This window comes from Natator depressus, chromosome 1 (assembly GCF_965152275.1).
Source record: "Natator depressus isolate rNatDep1 chromosome 1, rNatDep2.hap1, whole genome shotgun sequence".
Classification (NCBI taxonomy): Eukaryota; Metazoa; Chordata; order Testudines; family Cheloniidae; genus Natator; species Natator depressus.
Window position 1 is genome coordinate 319,650,053 of NC_134234.1, and position 19,112 is coordinate 319,669,164.

General features: G+C 40.0%; 1 protein-coding gene across 2 annotated transcripts in view; it reads right to left on the reverse strand.

The window, feature by feature from the left end:
• Window positions 1-226: 226 nt before the first annotated feature.
• Window positions 227-19,112, reverse strand: part of ERGIC2 (ERGIC and golgi 2) — a 46,777-nt gene continuing 27,891 nt past the window's right edge. The window contains exons 11-16 of one of the 2 annotated variants that reach the window (XM_074942451.1): window positions 17,539-17,594; window positions 16,322-16,420; window positions 14,755-14,852; window positions 10,217-10,379; window positions 8,041-8,120; window positions 227-7,632 (exon numbers count right to left, since the gene is read on the reverse strand). In XM_074942451.1, the coding sequence (XP_074798552.1) occupies window positions 7,567-7,632; window positions 8,041-8,120; window positions 10,217-10,379; window positions 14,755-14,852; window positions 16,322-16,420; window positions 17,539-17,594 (562 nt within the window). In that variant the 3' untranslated portion in view covers window positions 227-7,566. Of the gene's footprint in view, window positions 7,633-8,040; window positions 8,121-10,216; window positions 10,380-14,754; window positions 14,853-16,321; window positions 16,421-17,538; window positions 17,595-19,112 lie in introns of those variants that run through there. The other variant, XM_074942452.1, reaches the window with a different exon arrangement.

Consider the following 19,112-nt stretch of genomic DNA (forward strand, 5'->3'; position numbering starts at 1 on the left):
CCACCAATTTAATTCCAGTATATAATCCCCACCTGCCGGGAGCTCTGTGCGGAATTTCAGCCCTACCTCTTCCCAGCAACAGAGATCACAGAAAGAAAAGGAGGACTTGTGGCACCTTAGAGACTAACCAATTTATTTGAGAATAAGCTTTTGTGAGCTACAGCTCACTTCATCCGATGAAGTGAGCTGTCGCTCATGAAAGCTTATGCTCAAATAAATTGATTAGTCTCTAAGGTGCCACAAGTCCTCCTTTTCTTTTTGCGGATACAGACTAACACGGCTGCTACTCTGAAAAGAGATCAGAGTCATTCCAATGAGCAAACAGAGAATAAGACTTCTGGAGTTTCTTCCTCTATCTCAAACTGCCTCATACATTATATAACATACAAAAAATAATAGAGCAGTGATGTGGCTGCACTATAAAATAACCCCACCTGGCAGGCTTTCAACCCTGGACAGGCAATGCATAAGGCAGGAACAATTACATTTTTATTTACCCTGAGACTTACATTCGGGCACCTAAAAAGACGTTCCATTCCCCCAGCCTTGCAGAGCACTGGCCAACGCTCTCAGCTCAGAGGTGCATTGGTTGTGTGTTGGAGCTGCTGTGCAAGTAGGTTTGACAAATGTGTTACGTAATTACCCTTTACGTCAACCTACTGTGGCCCTCCACACCAGTGGTTCTCAACCAGAGGTACACATACCCCTGGGGGTACGCAGAGGTCTTCCAGGGAGTACATCAACTCATCTAGAGATATTTGCCTAGTTTTACAACAGGCTACATAAAATGCACTAGTGAAGTCAGTACAAACTAAAATTTCACACAGACAATGACTTGTTTATACTGCTCCGGATACCATACATTGAAATGTAAGTATGATATTTATATTCCAATTGATTTATTTTATAATTATATGGTAAAAATGAGAAATAAACAATTTTTCTGGAACAGTGTGCTGTGACACTTCTGTATTTTTATGTCTGATTTTGTAAGCAAGTAGTTTTTAAGTGAGGTGAAACTTGGGGTACACACGACATAGACTCCTGAAAGGGGTACAGTAGAATGGAATGGTTGAGAGCCACTGGTCTACCCTACTCACAATTCTTAACATGCTCCTCAGGTGTTGAGTCTGGAATGAAATGGTGCCAGTGAAAAAGACAAGGTGTACAAAGAGCCAAAGCTGTGGGTTAGCTCCCTCCTTGGTTAAGAAAACAATTCTTCCGTTGCCAGCCATTGCTGCCCACAGAGCAGATTCTTGTATTCAAACAGAAAGACCACCCACTGTAGTCATCTCAAAGAATTTAAGATTAGACACACCACCTGACAGGAGTGAGAAAAGACCTCACTGAAAGAGAATAATCTGCCACCTTGGCCAACAGGAGCTGGGAATTCTATGCACACAGAGCACTGAGACACAGGGTTGAAAAGAGAAGGAGCAACTAACCAGTCCTGCTGAACAAAATGGCATCATTGACTAACTCAGGAGCCCCACTGACCCCTGCTGAAGCCAAAGGCCAAGTGCCATAATGCTAGACTTCTTGCGGGGCAAGTGGAGTTCCTTCAAAATGCACAAAGTGTTTTTAAGGGTGGGTGGGGGGTGTAGAATACAGATGTGCAAGGACGTTTTGTCAAAATACCAAACTACTCCCAGGGCCCCAATACCAGGGCAGGAGCCAGCACTAAATGAATTTTGATGGAAAGGTCATTACATAAAAAATTAACATATGGAATAAACTACCAAGGCAAGACCAGGTGCACATAGTACAATTGTTCTCAAATATTTTCACACCGTGGAGTACTTTAAGGCAGAGACAAACCTTTCCCTGGACACTTTCCCTCCCAATCAAACGATTTTGATCTCACATCTTTTAAGACAGGGGTTCTCAAACTGAGGGTCAGGACCCCTCAGGGGGTTGCAAGGTTATTACATGGGGGGTTGCAAGCTGTCAGCCTCCACCCCAAACCCCGCTTTGCCTCCAACATTTACAATGGTGTTAAATATATTAAAAAGTGTTTTTAATTTATTGGGGGGGGATGTCACACTCAGAGGCTTGCTATGTGAAAGGGGTCACCAGTACAAAAATTTCAGAACCACTGTTCTAAGAAGCAACTACAGTGCTTGGTTGCGTTAAAAAATTATTAAGAAGGAACTTAAATGCCATGGTTGTGACAGCTCAATTTTACATCCCCTTGCTTTGTACTTGCACTGACTCTTTCCTCTTAAAAAAAGAAAACAAAACGTAAAGCCTTATATGTTGTAAGTCCCAAAGCTTTCCTCTTTGCTTTCAGCTCCACTTCAGGACACTTGAGAGTTTGGTCCTGTCCTCCAGTGCAACTACTACCCCTCCAGAGTTGGTGTAGTATACAGAGAGGATCACAGCTGAGTTTATACCACAGAAATAGCTGTAACAGATAGAAAGACAATTAACAGCCAGGTAGAGATGTGTTGGTTGTTTTGAGTCAGATGGTCAAGGTAGTGCCTGAAAATCCAAAGAGAATCCTGCACTGGGATACAGCAAAGAGAGAACATTACCTCTTGAGACTGAAATGCCTCACAGTTGTGACTGAGCACATCTGCAGAAGCAGTTCCACTTGGATAGGCTTCACACACCATCACACATATATATACATACATACTCGGAGAGAGAGCGCCAACATTACAAGGGGCTACCCAAGTACCCTCACCTAAACTCACAAATTAGGTAGTTTCGCTTGGATGATTTTCACACCAGTGCTCTCTACACAAGATGATGATTTTCTTAATTCTACCGCAGTAAATGCCCCTCCAATGTTTCCTCTAGAAAAGAGTCTTAAGCAGAATTTCTCTCTCTTACCCATGCACCCAAATTATTCCCTTCACTTTGCCTCCTCTGAGTCCAACCCTGTATTTGAAGCCACAGAGGCAAAGGAAGAAAGCAAAGTAGTAGCAGTAGTGAGACTCAGTATCGATTTAGCTGCAACAAGGGCAACCAGCCACCAGGCTGAACAATAAGGAAGTGAAAAAAGCCACAGCCAGGAGGGGCTCAGAAAGGGTAGCTGGTACATGGTATTACTTATGTGGTATGGCACTAGAAGCCAAGAGGTGGGACAGATTAAGCTTTTCAAGGCAAGGAGGCTGCAAGTGCAAATAAGTTATAAAGTAATCTCAATGAAAGTCAAAAAGAAGCACAACACATCTAAAAGCAAAGCTCGAGCATCCCAACAGCCTTAAAAGGAAACAAGCACTAAAATATTGGGTGGATGCTCAGGGCCTGAATGTTGAGACTCACGCCTGTCTTTGATCGTGGGTATGGTCATCCTAATTCTGACCTTTACATTTCTCCCACAGACACATCATCTGTATTTTCTTTAAGAAATATGGTAGATGTCATACCTGGTCAGATCATTTTTCCATCTAGACTCACATCCTGCCTTTGGCAGCTACCTATGGCAGATGAGGAAGGGGATCTGATAACTTAACAGTCAGAAACATACATTATATTATATCACAGTTTGTGCGAGGGCATGGAGGGGAAAGAAATAGAAATTTGTTCCTTACCCAGCTCATGATCAGTTTCCCCCACCCAAAAATTATTGCAGCTAAAGTAACTGCAGATTGTATTCATGTGTCCCTCTTTTTTATTCTTCCTAGTGCCTTGAAAAGAGTTCAACTTAACTATACCTTACATAACGATCTTCCATTAATCCAGTTAAAATGTCTTGCCTTTTAAGTGCCCTTTGGTTCTTGTATTATGATACACGATATGAACAGTCTCCCAACGGTCTTCATTGTACTTATATACAGCTATAAATATAATAGTATACAAGTAAATATATATCTACATTATTGCATCTTACTCTTTGCCTTCCCACATTTAATAGCCCTAACCAGCATTTTCAGGAAGTTTTGATTTGGGGTGCCTTTCTTTCTGGAAACTCAACCTCCTGTCCAATTTCTGTTGGAGCTGTGGCTATTCAGCACTGAGGCTCCAGGGACACTAGAGAGCTTACAGTGGTGCAGCTGCGAGCTACAGTGTAGGTGCTCTAAGGCGACAGGAGAGTGCTCTCCCATTGGCTTACCGACTCTAGCTCCCGCGAGCAGCAGTAGCAGCAACGTCAAGGGGAGAAACTCCCACGGGCAGAGCACAGTCCACACCAGCACTTACGTTGCTCAGAGGGGTGGTTTATTCACCCCCCTAAGCAACATAAACTATACCGACATAAGCTGTAGCTCAGACATAGCCTAACTAGTTAAGTCAGGGGATTTGCAGGTGCTCAGCACTGCTGAAAAGTCAAACCCAAGTTGGCCCTTTGAGCTTTCAATTAGGCTACTTTGGAAAATGTGGCTGCTAATTTTTCTCCACCCTCATCATTCTTCTGATGCAAGCTTTGCCCACTTAATGTCGTTTTTACTGCCCTTTATTTCTTCTATGGTCTGCAAGAGTTAACATACTTTTGAACAACACACACACAATTTCTAGAATGCTGTTATAACAGTTTCTCAACTATTCTGTCTTCTGACCTCTTAGAACACAATGCAGTTTCTAGGTGGTGGGCACCTGAAAACCAGCCATTCTGAGGGCTTTCAGATGCTTGGAGTATATGTCCAGTGTTTGTAGGAGGTTTCTAGCACCTGGGAGGTGGGTTTAATTTAGACACGATGATACTTGAATGTTTTACTTGGCATTACAACTAACTGGAGAATTGGTCTGAAATGAATAAAATGAATTTAAATAAAGACAAGTGCAAAGTTCTACACTTAGGAAGGAAAAATCAAATGCACAAATGCAAAGTGAGAAATAACTCAGCAGGCAATTGAATAGGATCTGGGGATTATAGTGGGTGTCAAACTGAGTATGAGTCAACAATGTGATGCAATTGCAGAAAAGGCTTATGTTCTGGGGTGTATTAACAGGCGTATAATATGTAAGATACAAGAGGTAACTGTCCTGCTGTACTTGGCACTGGTGAGGCGTCAGCTGCAGTACCGTTTCCAGTATTTGGGCACTACACTACGAACAATGTGGACAATCTGGAGAGCATTCAGCAGAGACCAACAAAAACGTTGGTCATCAGAACCAGTGCAAGCAGAAGCAGGAGGGAGAATAATCTGCTAGAGTGGCAGCAGCTGAAGACGCTGGCTTGAAGGAAGTTGGAGCTGAAGAACTTACAAAGAAGTAACAAATTCATAATGAATGACTCTGAATGGTTTAAATATTACCTCCTATGGATGTTTCCTTACACTTGTTTATAGTGACTGTCATCAACCATCACACTGCCCAAAAATGCATTTTATATGTTTCTTTGGTCACAATCTTCCCTAAACTTGAGTAATTCAATAGAAGATGCAACTTCACTAGTTTCCTGTCTCACCTACCCTCCAGAATAATACTGAACAATGCTAGCATTCATATTGTTCACTGGGAAGCCACACACTTACACTTAACCCTACTCTTTTGCCCAGCTACACAAAGCAACGAAGCATTACAAGAAACCATTGTAATAAGATGGCTTACGCTTGCAACCCTTGTGTGCCTTCTCGCATCCACACAGAATAGCTGTCCAAGGTGTGGCTGCAATGCTAGTTAGCTGTAACACTGGGAACAAAGCCCTCAGCTCAGATCCAGATGAATTGGCGCAGACTATAATGGCTTCACCCCAGTATGGACATGTAGCAACAAGCATGGCAGCTACAATGGTACAACTGCCTCTAATTCCATCCCACAATGCAGTGCCTCGTATCTGGAAGTTACCCCAAAAGCCCCTGCTCCTAGCAAAGGTGCTGGGCACTATATGATGGAATGCACGGGTATCACAGTTGCAATACAAGACTCATGGGAATGCACGAGACTGGTTCCATCAAGAACGGCATTACTGTGTGGATACACTACAAGGTTGCAAGGACACGTGAAGCACCATGCCACTTAATGCAGTCACTGTGTATGGTTTCCGTGCTGAAGGTAGCCAAGACCTTTGTTTCCCATCTCAGTCAGTTTAAATCTATGAAAAAACTTTACCTCCGTCCTCAGATGACCTAGTTTCCTTAAACTTGGGACTTTTTCAATCATCCAAACAAATTATGGACAGGTTCTTCCCTTCCCACTCTTTATTTAATGCTCTTCTGCATAATTCTCACAATTTAGAGAGGCATTACCTCTACAAAAATGAGGGTGATGCAAATCAGCCTATACACTATGTACTCTCTGGTGGAATAGTTGGGTTTCTTAATGACATGTTTTGGTCAGTAGTTCAGCTACAGTACTTAGTTCTTTAGTTTCTTAACGCCACCTACTCCACTAATGTATTCCAGCATAAAGCTCAGGATGCTCCATTTACTTAAAAAACAACAACAACCATCCCCCCCGCCCCAAACTTTCATGACGTGTAAATTAACACTCTTCCTCATCACCTATACTGCAGAGAAATTTATTCAAATTCTCTGCCATCACCTGTTCCTTGGTGATTGTCTTTACTATACCCTGGGTGGTCCAGCAGACTCACTGGCTGACAGTTTACTTGCTTCTGCAGTATTTAGTAGTAAATTGCTTTGCTGTTCTTAGCCATTTGTTCTTCAATCTCTTCTCCCTCCTCTTACTCTCCTGTTTTTTATTTGCCAAAGCTTATGTTCCAGCAGCAGGTAGAGGACATGTCTGTTCTTGAAAAGCAGTGTTGTGGCCCACCTAATCACAAGACATTCATTTCTTTTCTAAGCCATAGCAGAGCGGTGGTTTCCTACTTTCTGGAGACTGTGTTTAGCCCTGGGATAGGAAAACAGATATGAGTCCAGTCAAACACCTTTTCAACAGTGACTTACTATTCCTGATTCCTTGGCTCAAACTTGGAGAGAATCGGATTGTTGGCAAAAAGCGGCTGTGAGAAGAGACACAAAGAAATGGCATATTCCCTGCTCTGCAGCACTTTTTCCTCTTGTAGATAGGTAATGGTGCTACTGGAGAATGGCAGTGACTGCTGAAAGTGCTATGGCTCGGTCTTAGTCCCTGAGCCAGCTTCTATTTCAGGGTTTTCAATAGTTCCCCCCACCTCCATAAGCATAGTATCCAAGCCTCCTCTACCTACTCATTTAAAAAATAAAAATAAAAAAAATCTCATGTCTCATTTCTGAAAATCTAGCAGCAAATCCTGGCTTCTTAAACTACAATTATCACAGCCACCCTTGCTTGCTGCACTGCAAGCTGAACACTGCATGGGGCTCTCTCTGCATTCTGCATGTGTGTTAGCTTTCGTAGGTGTTTGCCTGACTTTGCAGGCCTGGAATCCAGATCACTACACTGACACTTCAGCGCTGATGGCAGTTTTTGCAAAGACACTCAGTTTCACTGCAAATATTGTCTCTCTTCAGTAATGCTTCTGCTAGCTCAAGAAGAGGTTGGCTTCACAGGGCTTCCTGGCCTCCTTCGATTCCATGTGCACTTAAAAGAGAAATTACACAGACTGTTTTTTTGAAAAGGCTTGATTTTTGCTTCCCATCAGCACTGTCTCAACATATTGCACAATGTTTTCTTTATTATAAAAATGGTCTTCTGTATCAGGCAGAAAGAAAGAAAAAAAAGTTTCCCAAGGAGATGCTAATGCATACTGTTGTCTGTAATTAGAGGTAAGTGGTTGTTTATATGGCCATCCGGAAGTAGGACCTAACAAAACGAAAACATTATCAATATCTTGTTCAAGAACTTCATCTGTTGCATTTTGCTTTTTTTAAATACGCATGTCCTCCATTCTCTGCTTTTCTGGATCCTTAAATCCATAGAAGTGTGTGGTTTTTTCCCCGCTTATGTAGTAGATTTTCCAGGGAACATCACTGTCCTCTTATTACAAATCTGGCTAAGGACCCATGCTGTTCAAACAATTTTTAAAAACTTTTGAACATGCTCCTAATGAAATCAAGGGAAGTTTTACCATGGATTTCAACAGGAACAGGATTAGGTCATACAATTGTATTCTTTCATTACAGCTAGCTACCCTTTAAAATCTTTTACTTTGCTAGTACATAGTTGTTCTATGTCCTTAATTCCTATTATAAGAAAATAAAATATTCTTACAGGTGTAGGTTTGTGTAAGCCCAGCTTGAAACGACAGCAGATAATTTCCACTAGGAATCTTCCAATGCCATGTAAAATGCCTGTAATATCAAACAGGGTTTGATTTTTTAAAAGGAATAAAATGAGGACTGTGTAAAAAGAGGCTTCTGCAATAACAGCACCACATCAAGTTTAAACTTAAACTCTGTTTCAGTACAATTGACCACAATGCATGCACTGAAAAAAATAAAGTAAACATTTTAAAAATATTTTTCATTTTCTTAACAAAGATTTCTATTTTGAAATGGAAACCACTCTTTTTTTCCATGCAAATGTGACCCCTCCAAAAAACAAATTTCATGTCAGAAAAGCATCAGGGAATTAAGTTAATCAACAAGGAGATTCGCATTACTATTTATTCTTTGGCTTGGGGGAAACAAAAATCAAAAGCTGTGATTCAGACTGACCAGTTTCTTACACCACCCACTTGAAAAAAACTTGACAGGAAAACTCAGCTTCCCACAAGAAGCTGAAAGCTGTTTGTACAATGGACAGAAGCCTATATGAATTTCACAAAGGTCATGTCCATGTCATTGGTCACGTGCTACACACGTGCTGCCCCTCCAATGAATTGGAGATATGCTCTGAATAACCAAAAATCCCAAATCTGACTCCAAACCAGCCACCACTAGTGCAAGGGGCATAACTCTGATCCTTTGAGTCAGAGCTGTGATCTCTGAAGGGCTTACAGAGCTAATGAAGTTATTCAATGAAACAACATGGGTTCTTTTGGTACCTGTAAACCTTGTACCATTAGCAGTGGTAATAAGAGTTAAAAGGAATTTTTTGTCACAGGAAGCAATCCAGAACCAAACAGCAATGCCAATCTAGTGAGGCTTTCTGTAGCATTGCTCTAGGCACATTTTATGCTAAGCTTTTCCCTCTATTTCTTTAGAAGTGCCAATAAACTATTCTTTCACATGAGGTAAATGGAATTGGTTTCAGAGACCGCTTGTTGAGCCAACTGCTCGTTGATAAATCCAGAAACGTCATTCGAGCAAGGCAGGGAAAAAGTAACTGCCTGCCTGGGAACAAGGTCATGGGGCGGGGGGGGGGGGGGAGTGGTTTCAGGTAACAGGAAGGATGTGCCAATAGCCATTGTGCAGATGGGGAAAACCAAACAACTGCTGGGTATCAAGCATGGTTACAAGCTCAAAGACTAAAGGGGATCAGAGACCACCGAAGCCATTATTAATTACCTATGTAATTAGGCTGATGATTATGGTTTTTTTGAATTTCTCTAATTTCAAAATCAGAGGAACCTATACTTCAGTGAACGATTCATTTTCTCATTGGAACACGGAGTACATTGTACAACCCTTCCTCTAGACAAATGAAGTGCTCTGAAGTGTTTTGATAATGGATAAAATATAGCCACTTAGAAGAATACAATGGCTTTTGCCCGGGTTATGCTAATTCATCATTAAATGCTGTCAGCGTAGACAAATCTGTTTTGTGAGGCAAAAAGCATCCACTCAACAAGACAGCTAATGTTCACAGGTTAAAATCGTCTCTGTTTCAGCAGTTTTAATACAGAATAGGAAGATACTTTCCTCAAATTAAAAGCAACGGTATTAATAATTCTTAGGCACAGAGGAACCTGATTCTTTTTATGATTCATTATGGCCCTGGGTAATCAGTGAATTGAGATGCCTCTTCAGGTAAAGCTAGCTGTTTCTCTCAGGGGCCAAATCCTATGGTCCATTCAAGACTTACCAAGGAAAAAACCTCATGATGACTTTAATGGGAGTTTTACCTCAGTAAGTTTTGGACAAGGTTAGCAGAATTAGGCCCCAACTACAGTATAGAGTCAGACAGAATATTAGAGGTCAGACCAGTTTGTAGTGTATATCCACGAACTTCCAGAAATGAACAAACTATGGTTTTAGTTAGAAAAGAAAAGAAATGGCAAGTCCACCATAGTGTACTGGGATGTTCTATACACAGTATTAGAAATTCATAGCATTTCATGCACAAACCAATATCCCACTCACTAGTTGTGAATAGATACCTAATAGCTTATTGCATGAACTCACAAAACGAGTAGCGTAACGAGGGTGGACACTGGATTTATGGCCTTTAGTTGCATAATTCTATCTACCTGGAAGGTCACAAGAAGGAATGCATTGATGGTTACCTGTAGTTGAGAAAATTCCACCAATAATACCACAGAGTCTTACTAAGAACTGCCAAAAGGGCATGTGTTCTTCTGTTACTGTCACCATAAGTGAACTGATGTCATATTTCATGAATATCCCTGATACCCCATGGCTGCCAGCTGCATGGTTAATCACTCTTTCCTGAGGGCGAAGAGAGAAACATACAAAAGTTAGTAGTCTCACATCAGTCACATGCACAGCAATATCTAATGGACAGGGTTGACGAAGAGCAACTTGTTAGGACAGTCAGTAATCAACATGAGACAACAGAGCAACAAGGTGACACATAGTAACTAGATTTTGATCAAAGTAGGGATGAGATACTATTTTATACTGTAGACCTTTATGCTAGCAAGTCACTATTCACTTTCCTGTTTACTTGCCCTTTGCATTGCATACCCTTGTTCAATACCAGTGACTAGTACTTGCCCTCCTTTTATTCTACAACTAAGCAATTTACACACTCCTCTCAGGATACAGGTTTACTTAATTCATTTCTTTAAGGACCAAGCTTAAAACCAGATCATCCCTGTCCTTTATGCAGGTGTATGGGGTACAGATTGGGTGTATAAGGGCAGCAGACACCTGTAAGGGCCAGGGACTGCCTCCTCCCTGCGCCCCTGTAATTGCCTCAAAAAGGAAGGGAAAGATATAATGGTCATGGCCTTGTCCCATTCCATGAAACAGGCCAAGTACACCAGGAAGAAGTGCAGCCTTGCACACATGTCCCAGGATGCTGCAGCCTTGCACTGCCCCTAATACAGGGTTGGGCCATAAAGAAACATTCTAGCCTATAAGTGTTTTCTTCCCTTAAGTATGAAGCATCCAGGTGCACTTTAAACTTCACAACATGTAGGCATTGTACCAACTTTACAGAGTGGCGAACTGAGGTGGCTGGGAACGGTTATAGTCCAGATCTTAAGAACCAGCCTCTAGGTGCCTCATCTGAGACACGTGGGCCTCATTTTCAGAGTTTCTGAGTAGCCACAACCTCAAGTGAAGTCAAGAGGAGCTGCAGGTTTATTTATTAGATCCCTACATATGAATTTGGGTGCTGACCCTTCAAAATCTAGTGCCAAATTTTCAGAGTTGCTGAGCATCCACGGATTGTATTGTCTTCACTTGGAGCATGGGTGCTCAATACTTCTGAAAATCAGGCTCATATGTTTGAAAATTTTAACCCAACGGGTCTAAAGACAGGAATCCAAAATTAAAGACCATTTTAGAAAATCCACACTAAGTAATTGGACTCAAAAATCAAACATCCTGGTAGGTCAGAACTCATGGAAAAGGACTCAAAACTCCTGATTCCCAGCCCCTTGCTCTAACCACCAGACAAATCGGTGTCCTTAATCACTTTTATAACTTCCTCCAATTTGTGAAAAAAACTTTTATACCGAGGGGTCCAGAACAGAGCACACTACTCCTGACAATCTCATCAAGGCCATTTACATGATACCTCTCACTTGTAGCCCAAAGACATTTGCTTTTCTGTTGCCATACTGTGCTGCAAGGTCACATGTCCTTTGCTGCCCACTGTCTCCCAGAGGTTTCTTTTGGTATCATCACTTTCCAAGTCTGAAAATCTCTGTTTCAGTTTCTTTCTCCCAGATGTATTAGCCTGTACTTCCCAAGTTGATTCTCATCTCTCTAATTCTCACCTCTCTATGCTTCCTGTATATGATTTCTTACTGGCATAATACTCCCCAAATTCAGAATTTTCTTCAAAATTAACACACTTCTTACTATCCTCACTTTCCTGCCTCTCCTTGATCATTAAGATGGTCAAGTACAAAGCAGTTTAAAACCTAGAAATTCAAGTTCTTTTGAATGGTTTTCAAGAGAAAAGAAGTCACATCAATCTGAAGTCATCCTGAAAAATTTGCAGCTATTTGCATGCTAGTGACAGCTGTTGATAAAATAACCTGGGAGCTGCTGAGTAAATGCACAGGTAGCAAAGAACTAATTCACTGAAGATATATTCAGCAATGAATAGACTAAAGAAGTAAGCTATATAAGAAAAGAGCAAAACTAAACAGAAAGGCAATGTATCATGGAGCAGTTTCATCCTATCTGAGAATTTAATACACTCCTTCCTTTTACTAAAGAGCACCCAGTATACTGGAAACTCAAAATCAGAGACAACTGATTGAAAAATTCAGCTGACATGTATAACCATGTTATATTTATGATATACAGCTGCTTTTAGTTACCAAAGTAAGAGGATGCGAGCTTCATATATCAAATTTATCAGCTACATACAAAGCGCTTTTATTAATTGCAATAATTACAAACCCATATCACAGAAGAAACCCATACGTACTTTCAGAATTTTAAGACCAACAGGCTTTATTAAGCAATAAGGACAGATACCGACAGACTTTATTACACATTAAAAAAAAAAAAAAAAGCTGGATGGAGGCAGTTAAGGTCAGTATGTAGAGCCAAGGATGCACTAACAAGAGTTGATTCTTTTCTGATTGCTATAGACAGCCTGACCGTTATTCTAAAGCTACATTAAAGAGAAAAACCATCTTCTTTGGGGGCATTTTGGTCTAATATTTCTACTTTCTATTTCTATTCCTATCAACACCAGATCCTGAGCTGGTATAAACTGACATAGCTATATTTATTTCAATGAAGCTACAACACTTTACAGCAGCTGAGGATCTGCCCTACTATATGTAGAAAAGTGGAGCTATGTGGTATAGGTATTAGTTATCGCTCAGGCCTTCTCTACAGTAATACATTTTAACATATTCAAACAATTTTTTCAAACAGCAGCATTAATTAACATTTCTTTAACCATGGCTTTGTAGTCACCATAGACAAGGACAAGTTGTGTTCCCCACTGTATCTCCTACGGATGTTATTAGGCCCTACAGGGGTCAGGTTTTAACCATGAGGAGTTGGCACGATGTGGATCCTGGGTTTTTCAATCTCTGGACACATTCTGTAGTCTGCTACAACACTTACACGCTAGACAATTTTTCTCTGAAAAACTGTTCTCTCTCTAATAGCCTTCCTCAGACCATTTATTAGTTTAAAAGAAGAACTATACTGTTAACAGGCAGGCTTGCCTGGCGAGGCACATCACTGTAATCCCACCCACAACCTCAGTTATTCATAAAAACTTCCTCCTAGGAGCTTATGATTCTGTAGCATCTTTCAGACCAACTGAATCCCCAAAAGATTTACAGAGTTAAATAAATCACTACTACTAATAAAATAAATAATTTTTCCAAGCAGAAAGAGAGAAAGGAGGTACAGAGAGAAAAGCTGTGATGTGAAGTGAGATGGAGAGTCAATGAGGTGGAGAGATTTAGAAAAACTTTTCCAGATGGCAGGGCCTTGGAAGGAGCAGTGACATTGTCCTGCAGAGGAATGGTAAAATGCTAGATGAGCAGGAGGAGTGAGGAGACTGAAATGTATCTTGCAAGATCCAGATCACTGATTAGGTGTGTCTAATTTTTGTTCCTGTTTTGAGTTCAATTCTCTACAGAATAACCTCCCCACCTTTTCTTCAATATCCTTAATGTCCCACTGCTGAATTTAAAAAAAAAAAAAAAAATCACTCCTTTTTCTCCCACTTTGATAATACAGCAAAAACAATGGTCTACGAAGCATAGCATAGTGCTCCCAATGCAAAATAAAGACTGTGAGGAAACACTAGATTGTAGAATAATCAATTTCATACAAGTTACATTTAAGTGAATGATCATTACTACACAATTTTTTTTTAAGCCCAGTATCCCCTGCCTGCCTTTCATAGTTGAGCTTTTCAAAGAGCTGTTCCTTCAGCTTGTAAATATCAAGATCAACCTGAGCTCAACCACTGACTAGGGAAATGATAATGAGACAGGTGTAACAAGAATATATTAGAATGCTTTTTTCTTATTTACATCAGTCTTTGAACATTCACATGACAGAATGTGGCAAGGAGTAGACTGCAGTAATTAATAGCTGGGTTTCCCCTTTTACAGATTTGGAATTTATAATGAACACCAAATCTAAAGATAATAGAAGTTTGACAATCAAGAGACTGGGTGATTAACAGTAGGTGCCTCACCAAATGCAAATCAAAATAGCTGGGAGGCAAAGAACAGTAGTGTTCTGTACCCTCCGGTTACTCAATCCAACAGGAGTTGAATAAAAGGAATAGATATGGATTAAGTATTTATCATGCAAGCATATTAGGATAATTTATGGGAACCTGTTTTCATTATTAGCCACAAGTGAAGTAAGAAAGGCTAGTTGCTAATCATTAAATCTAACATTGGGACCCAGGATTTTTGGATGCAAGATGCTAATGCAAATAACTGAACACGTGTTGCCACATACATATATTTTACATTCAGTATAACATCACTGACAAACATCCCAACATATCCTGGAGTATTTTAGTAAACTGACCTGCCTGAAGAGTTTTTAAAAGCAAAAACCAATCTACCTTTGACAAGTACAAACACACTAAAACAAAACCTTTTCTTTGGGTTGGTTTCTAACTGGGACTTACCCTTTCTGTCACGGAAAACTGGTGAGTTTCTGCTGAAATTTTATACGTATGGAGTTTTGTTGGCACGACTGTGATAAAATATTGGAACATCTGGTTGTCTAAAACAAAACAAATCTTACTATTGAATTAACACTAATTATAGGGTAAAAATCATTTGAGAGAGATAGTCAGCTGTTAAACAAGTATTTTTCTGAAAAGACCATTAATAATACTATCTATTAAGCTCGGTCTACCCTGGGGGCAATTTCAAAAAGTCCCACTGTTAACAACACTGGTTTGGCTCTATCAGTGTTAATTTCGAGGGTTAGGCCCTCGGACAAATTTTTGTACATGCCAGACTTCACACACTGTGAGTAGTCCCACTGAAGTCAATAGGACAGTTCAGTGTGTGAAGTTTAGCATATGCATAAATCTTTCCAGGGCCCTATTGTAGACAAGCCACAGGCTGCCACTGCTGTTTTAACCACCATCTCATGTAACCCTGCACACAGAAGTAGGGGTTATGGCAGTGGTTTTAAAACGGTGGCTGAGCCAACAGTCTGTCTATGTAAATTCTTCCAGTGTTCCTAACACTAGTGGGACTGAATTGATTGGATTTTCAGAAAGTTTCCCTAGAGGAGACAGTTCATTAGAGAACTCAGAGTAGATGTTACGAATTATACCTGAGAGGTTAGACAATGGTGGGCCCCAAACCAAAATGGAGTCACATGTGCTAACTTTTCCTTAACATAGACAATCAGCATTATGTCGTATTTATAATATAATCCCTCTTCATTCAACATCCTAGCAGAACAAACCACCAAACAACTGAAATGATCATTTCAAGTGAAATGGTATTTCAAATCAGCAAAGTAACACCATTTGCTCTGCTGTCTGATCAAGGTCTGTGGGTCTAAGGTTTTGAAGTTTTTTAGCATATTAAAATATTCATGTCGCACAAATAATTAATTCCATTTCTTTTCAATAGTCTGGTAAGTAATCTTACCAGTGACATTACAATACAAAACACATCCAAAGAGTTCAATATGTTTTGTCAATGAATCTGCTAAACAGTGATTAATCCTCACAGCCCCTCTGTGAGGTAGATAGTAGCCTCAATTTATAAATGAGGAAATGTAAATGACTTGCCAAAGACCACACAGTGAGTCGGTAACAGAGATGGGAACAGAACCTAAGAATCCTGAATCTCAGTCCTACAGTCTAACCACTAGACAGTCTCCTTCGTGATGACACTTGGCTCTGCAAGTCCAAGTTGTAACATACAGCTGTAAATCTTTTTGGAATTTGTCCACATAGGTGAGTGTTCAGCCATAATTTAAATACAGTACATTTGTATGTGCAACTACAAATCAACATCAGAAGCAACAACGGAGTAGCAAAGTACCGTTGAAAAAAGATTACACCATGAATGATGAAGGATAAATAAAGAGTAACTAAATGATGCATTATTTACCATAATGTACCATTTGTTAGTAGCAGAATTCAAGAAAAATGTTAGTTTTTAAGCTAAGAATTAAAAAAGCAGCATCTCAGATACTAAATTATTTTTCCATCATGAAACACTTACGATCTGATGCAATTTTTTCTGTCCCGTCCAAAGGATTAATAATTCCTGGAATGAGCTCTCCAAAAGACAAGTGATCTATTCTATGAGAGAAGTTGTATGCTAAAAGACAACACAAAAGAACCACCAAATGTAAGGGGTTTATTTTGGTGAAATGTGAAAATTTTGTACATTTCTCTCTCACACATACCCCCACCCACAGCACAATAGGAAAGGCATCAATTGGAATATTTAATGCTATTAGGATGGATATAAAATGTTTTCAGGATTTGCACTTTTGTAAATGTTTTCACAAATCCAAATGTGTATTTATTATAAGCAAAGCTTGCTTTACTGGCATCAATATTTAAAAATATGTATGTTCAATTTTAACTCAGCACTTCCCCCCATTTTTATAGGCAATACAATGTAGATCTAAATGTACAGGCATTTGCAACAGCCCAAGAGTTAAAGGGCCAAGAAGCAGCCAAAGACACCTGGAATTACTCTACAGTTCACATTTCAGGCTGACCAAAAGTGTTGAAAAGATTAAATTGTTTTATTAATTAAATGCACAAACCTATATAATGCAAGAATAATTTTATTAATTTAGTTCCTAATCCTGAAAAGGTTTATGCACATGATTAATTGCAATGGGAATACACACATGTAAAATTAAATTCACATGGAAGCCATTGCAGGATTGGAGGCTTAAACAGTAAAAAGCCAGGAAGCAAAGCTAAATTTTCACAGTAACACACACACACACACACACACACACTGCAGTAATATACATTCAGCAGCCTGACTAGTAATCCAAAACACTGAAATAATGCTTTATGAGGTCAGAAATTTTAAACCTTTTATAGTCTAAATATTGCAGGGGAACAAGCTCTCTGAAAAATACAGATTATTATACAATAGTTCTGAAATCCAAGATATACTATTATAACATGCTTTTTATTGTTATTTACATATTATTTTACATATCGTTTTACATTATGACTGTTACACAATCAGCATAAACAGATAGTCTGTGAATGTCAAATGCGTGAAAAGATTTGTCACTTTACAATATAATATCCTGAAGCCTATTCTCTGATTTCTTTTACAATGCAAATCACTCAGCTAGAAATATCTCAGCAATAGTATGTGTCCAATACTACACTAATGTCCAAATTAGTAGCTAGGAGATGCTATGAACCAACAGTGTTTTTTGAAAGATGACAGTAAAAGCTTACAATCGTGGCTCACAAGGGCTGCCAAGTGTGCATGGCCTCGGGGATGGGGAATTGCCCTAAAGAAAGCAAAAACATGTTTGATAAAGTGGTGGTTTAACGGACACTTAGGAGAAGCTCAAATAATAAAAATTGGGGTTTCCATAAAGCAAATCACCAGTTTTCCCTTGATTTCAACAAAATAGCTCTTTATAATGGGCATTGAAATATTCATTGTTGCTCAGTACAGACAACCAGAGTAACACCTGAAGACACATTAAGCTCATGAAAATCCTCCAATATACACAAAAAGTTATTTTTAGAAACACCAATAGGTTTTGTCTAGCCAGAGAGCTGCAAGGGGAAAAGCTGTAAAATCCTGGCATGGTCCAAATACAGTACAAGACCAACCAGGTAACAGCTCAAGTGTGCCAGGGGTTAATATGGGTTTCCTTGCACTTGCCTTGTGAGTAGGCAGATTATCAGATTCATTTGTGGGACTCTATGGTATGCGCATTGGGAGAGGGAGAGGTTGGAAGAGCAGGAAGAAAGAGAGAAGGAAAACAAAGGGAACACCAGAATCACACTGGGAAAGGACCAGCATGGATTGGAAAACTGGCACACTTCCCCAGCCCCTCTTCACACTCAAAAAGAAGTTTTCTTTCTAGGCTTGCTTTTACTACCCTATGACCTAGTGTGAGGTTTACACCTAACAGAATTAAAGAAACCCTCCTTCACCATTTAGACATTAAAAGTTGAGTGACTATCCTAAGCAGATGCATTTTGGAGAAATTGAAGATGGGGGGTCGGGGGCGCGGAATAAAAGATTGGGAGATGAGGCACTAGAAGGTTACAATAATCAAGGCAAGACACGACCAGAAGGAAGGAAGCAACAGGACTTAGCAAGAGCATAGATATGAAGGGGATGAGAGAGAAAACACAGGTTGTGCTAGGATGCAGGGAGGACAGAAGAGATAGCAACGGAGAGAGTAGGAGGGGAGAGATTAGAGCTTCAATTTTGAACAGACTGAGCTTGAGAAGACAGCTGGGCACCTAACAACATATGTCAGAGGCAATTTTGAGACACAAGACTAGAGGTGTAGGTTTCGGATTCAGTCTAGCAGAGACGATAGTTGAAACCACAAAAGGAGATATGGTTATTCAGTGGGTCCATAGAGCGAGAAGAGGGGGTTTAGCAACTCTTAGGGATGTCAGACAGGGATAGAGAAAAAGAATGAGGAGCTGTTTAAGGAGATATGTAGATGCTGAAAGAACAGTCGGCAAGGCAGGAGAAGAATCAGAGCACAGTCACAGGCCAAGAAAGGGTCATTGCAGAAACCACACATGGCATGTGAACATGACACCTCCAGCCATGCTAGTGCACAATGATCTGCCTTGGTTAAAGGTACAAGTTTCCAATACAGATCTCTAGTTTAAAGTGTTTACAAGACAACATGATTACAGAAGCATGTCAGGAAACTGTGATCCACATTTATAGTCATGACTCCCTAATATGCTTCTATAACTATATTATCTCATTCATACAACTAACAAAAACTGTGCTGCAAAACATATGCCCTTTATTATGACAGACAGCT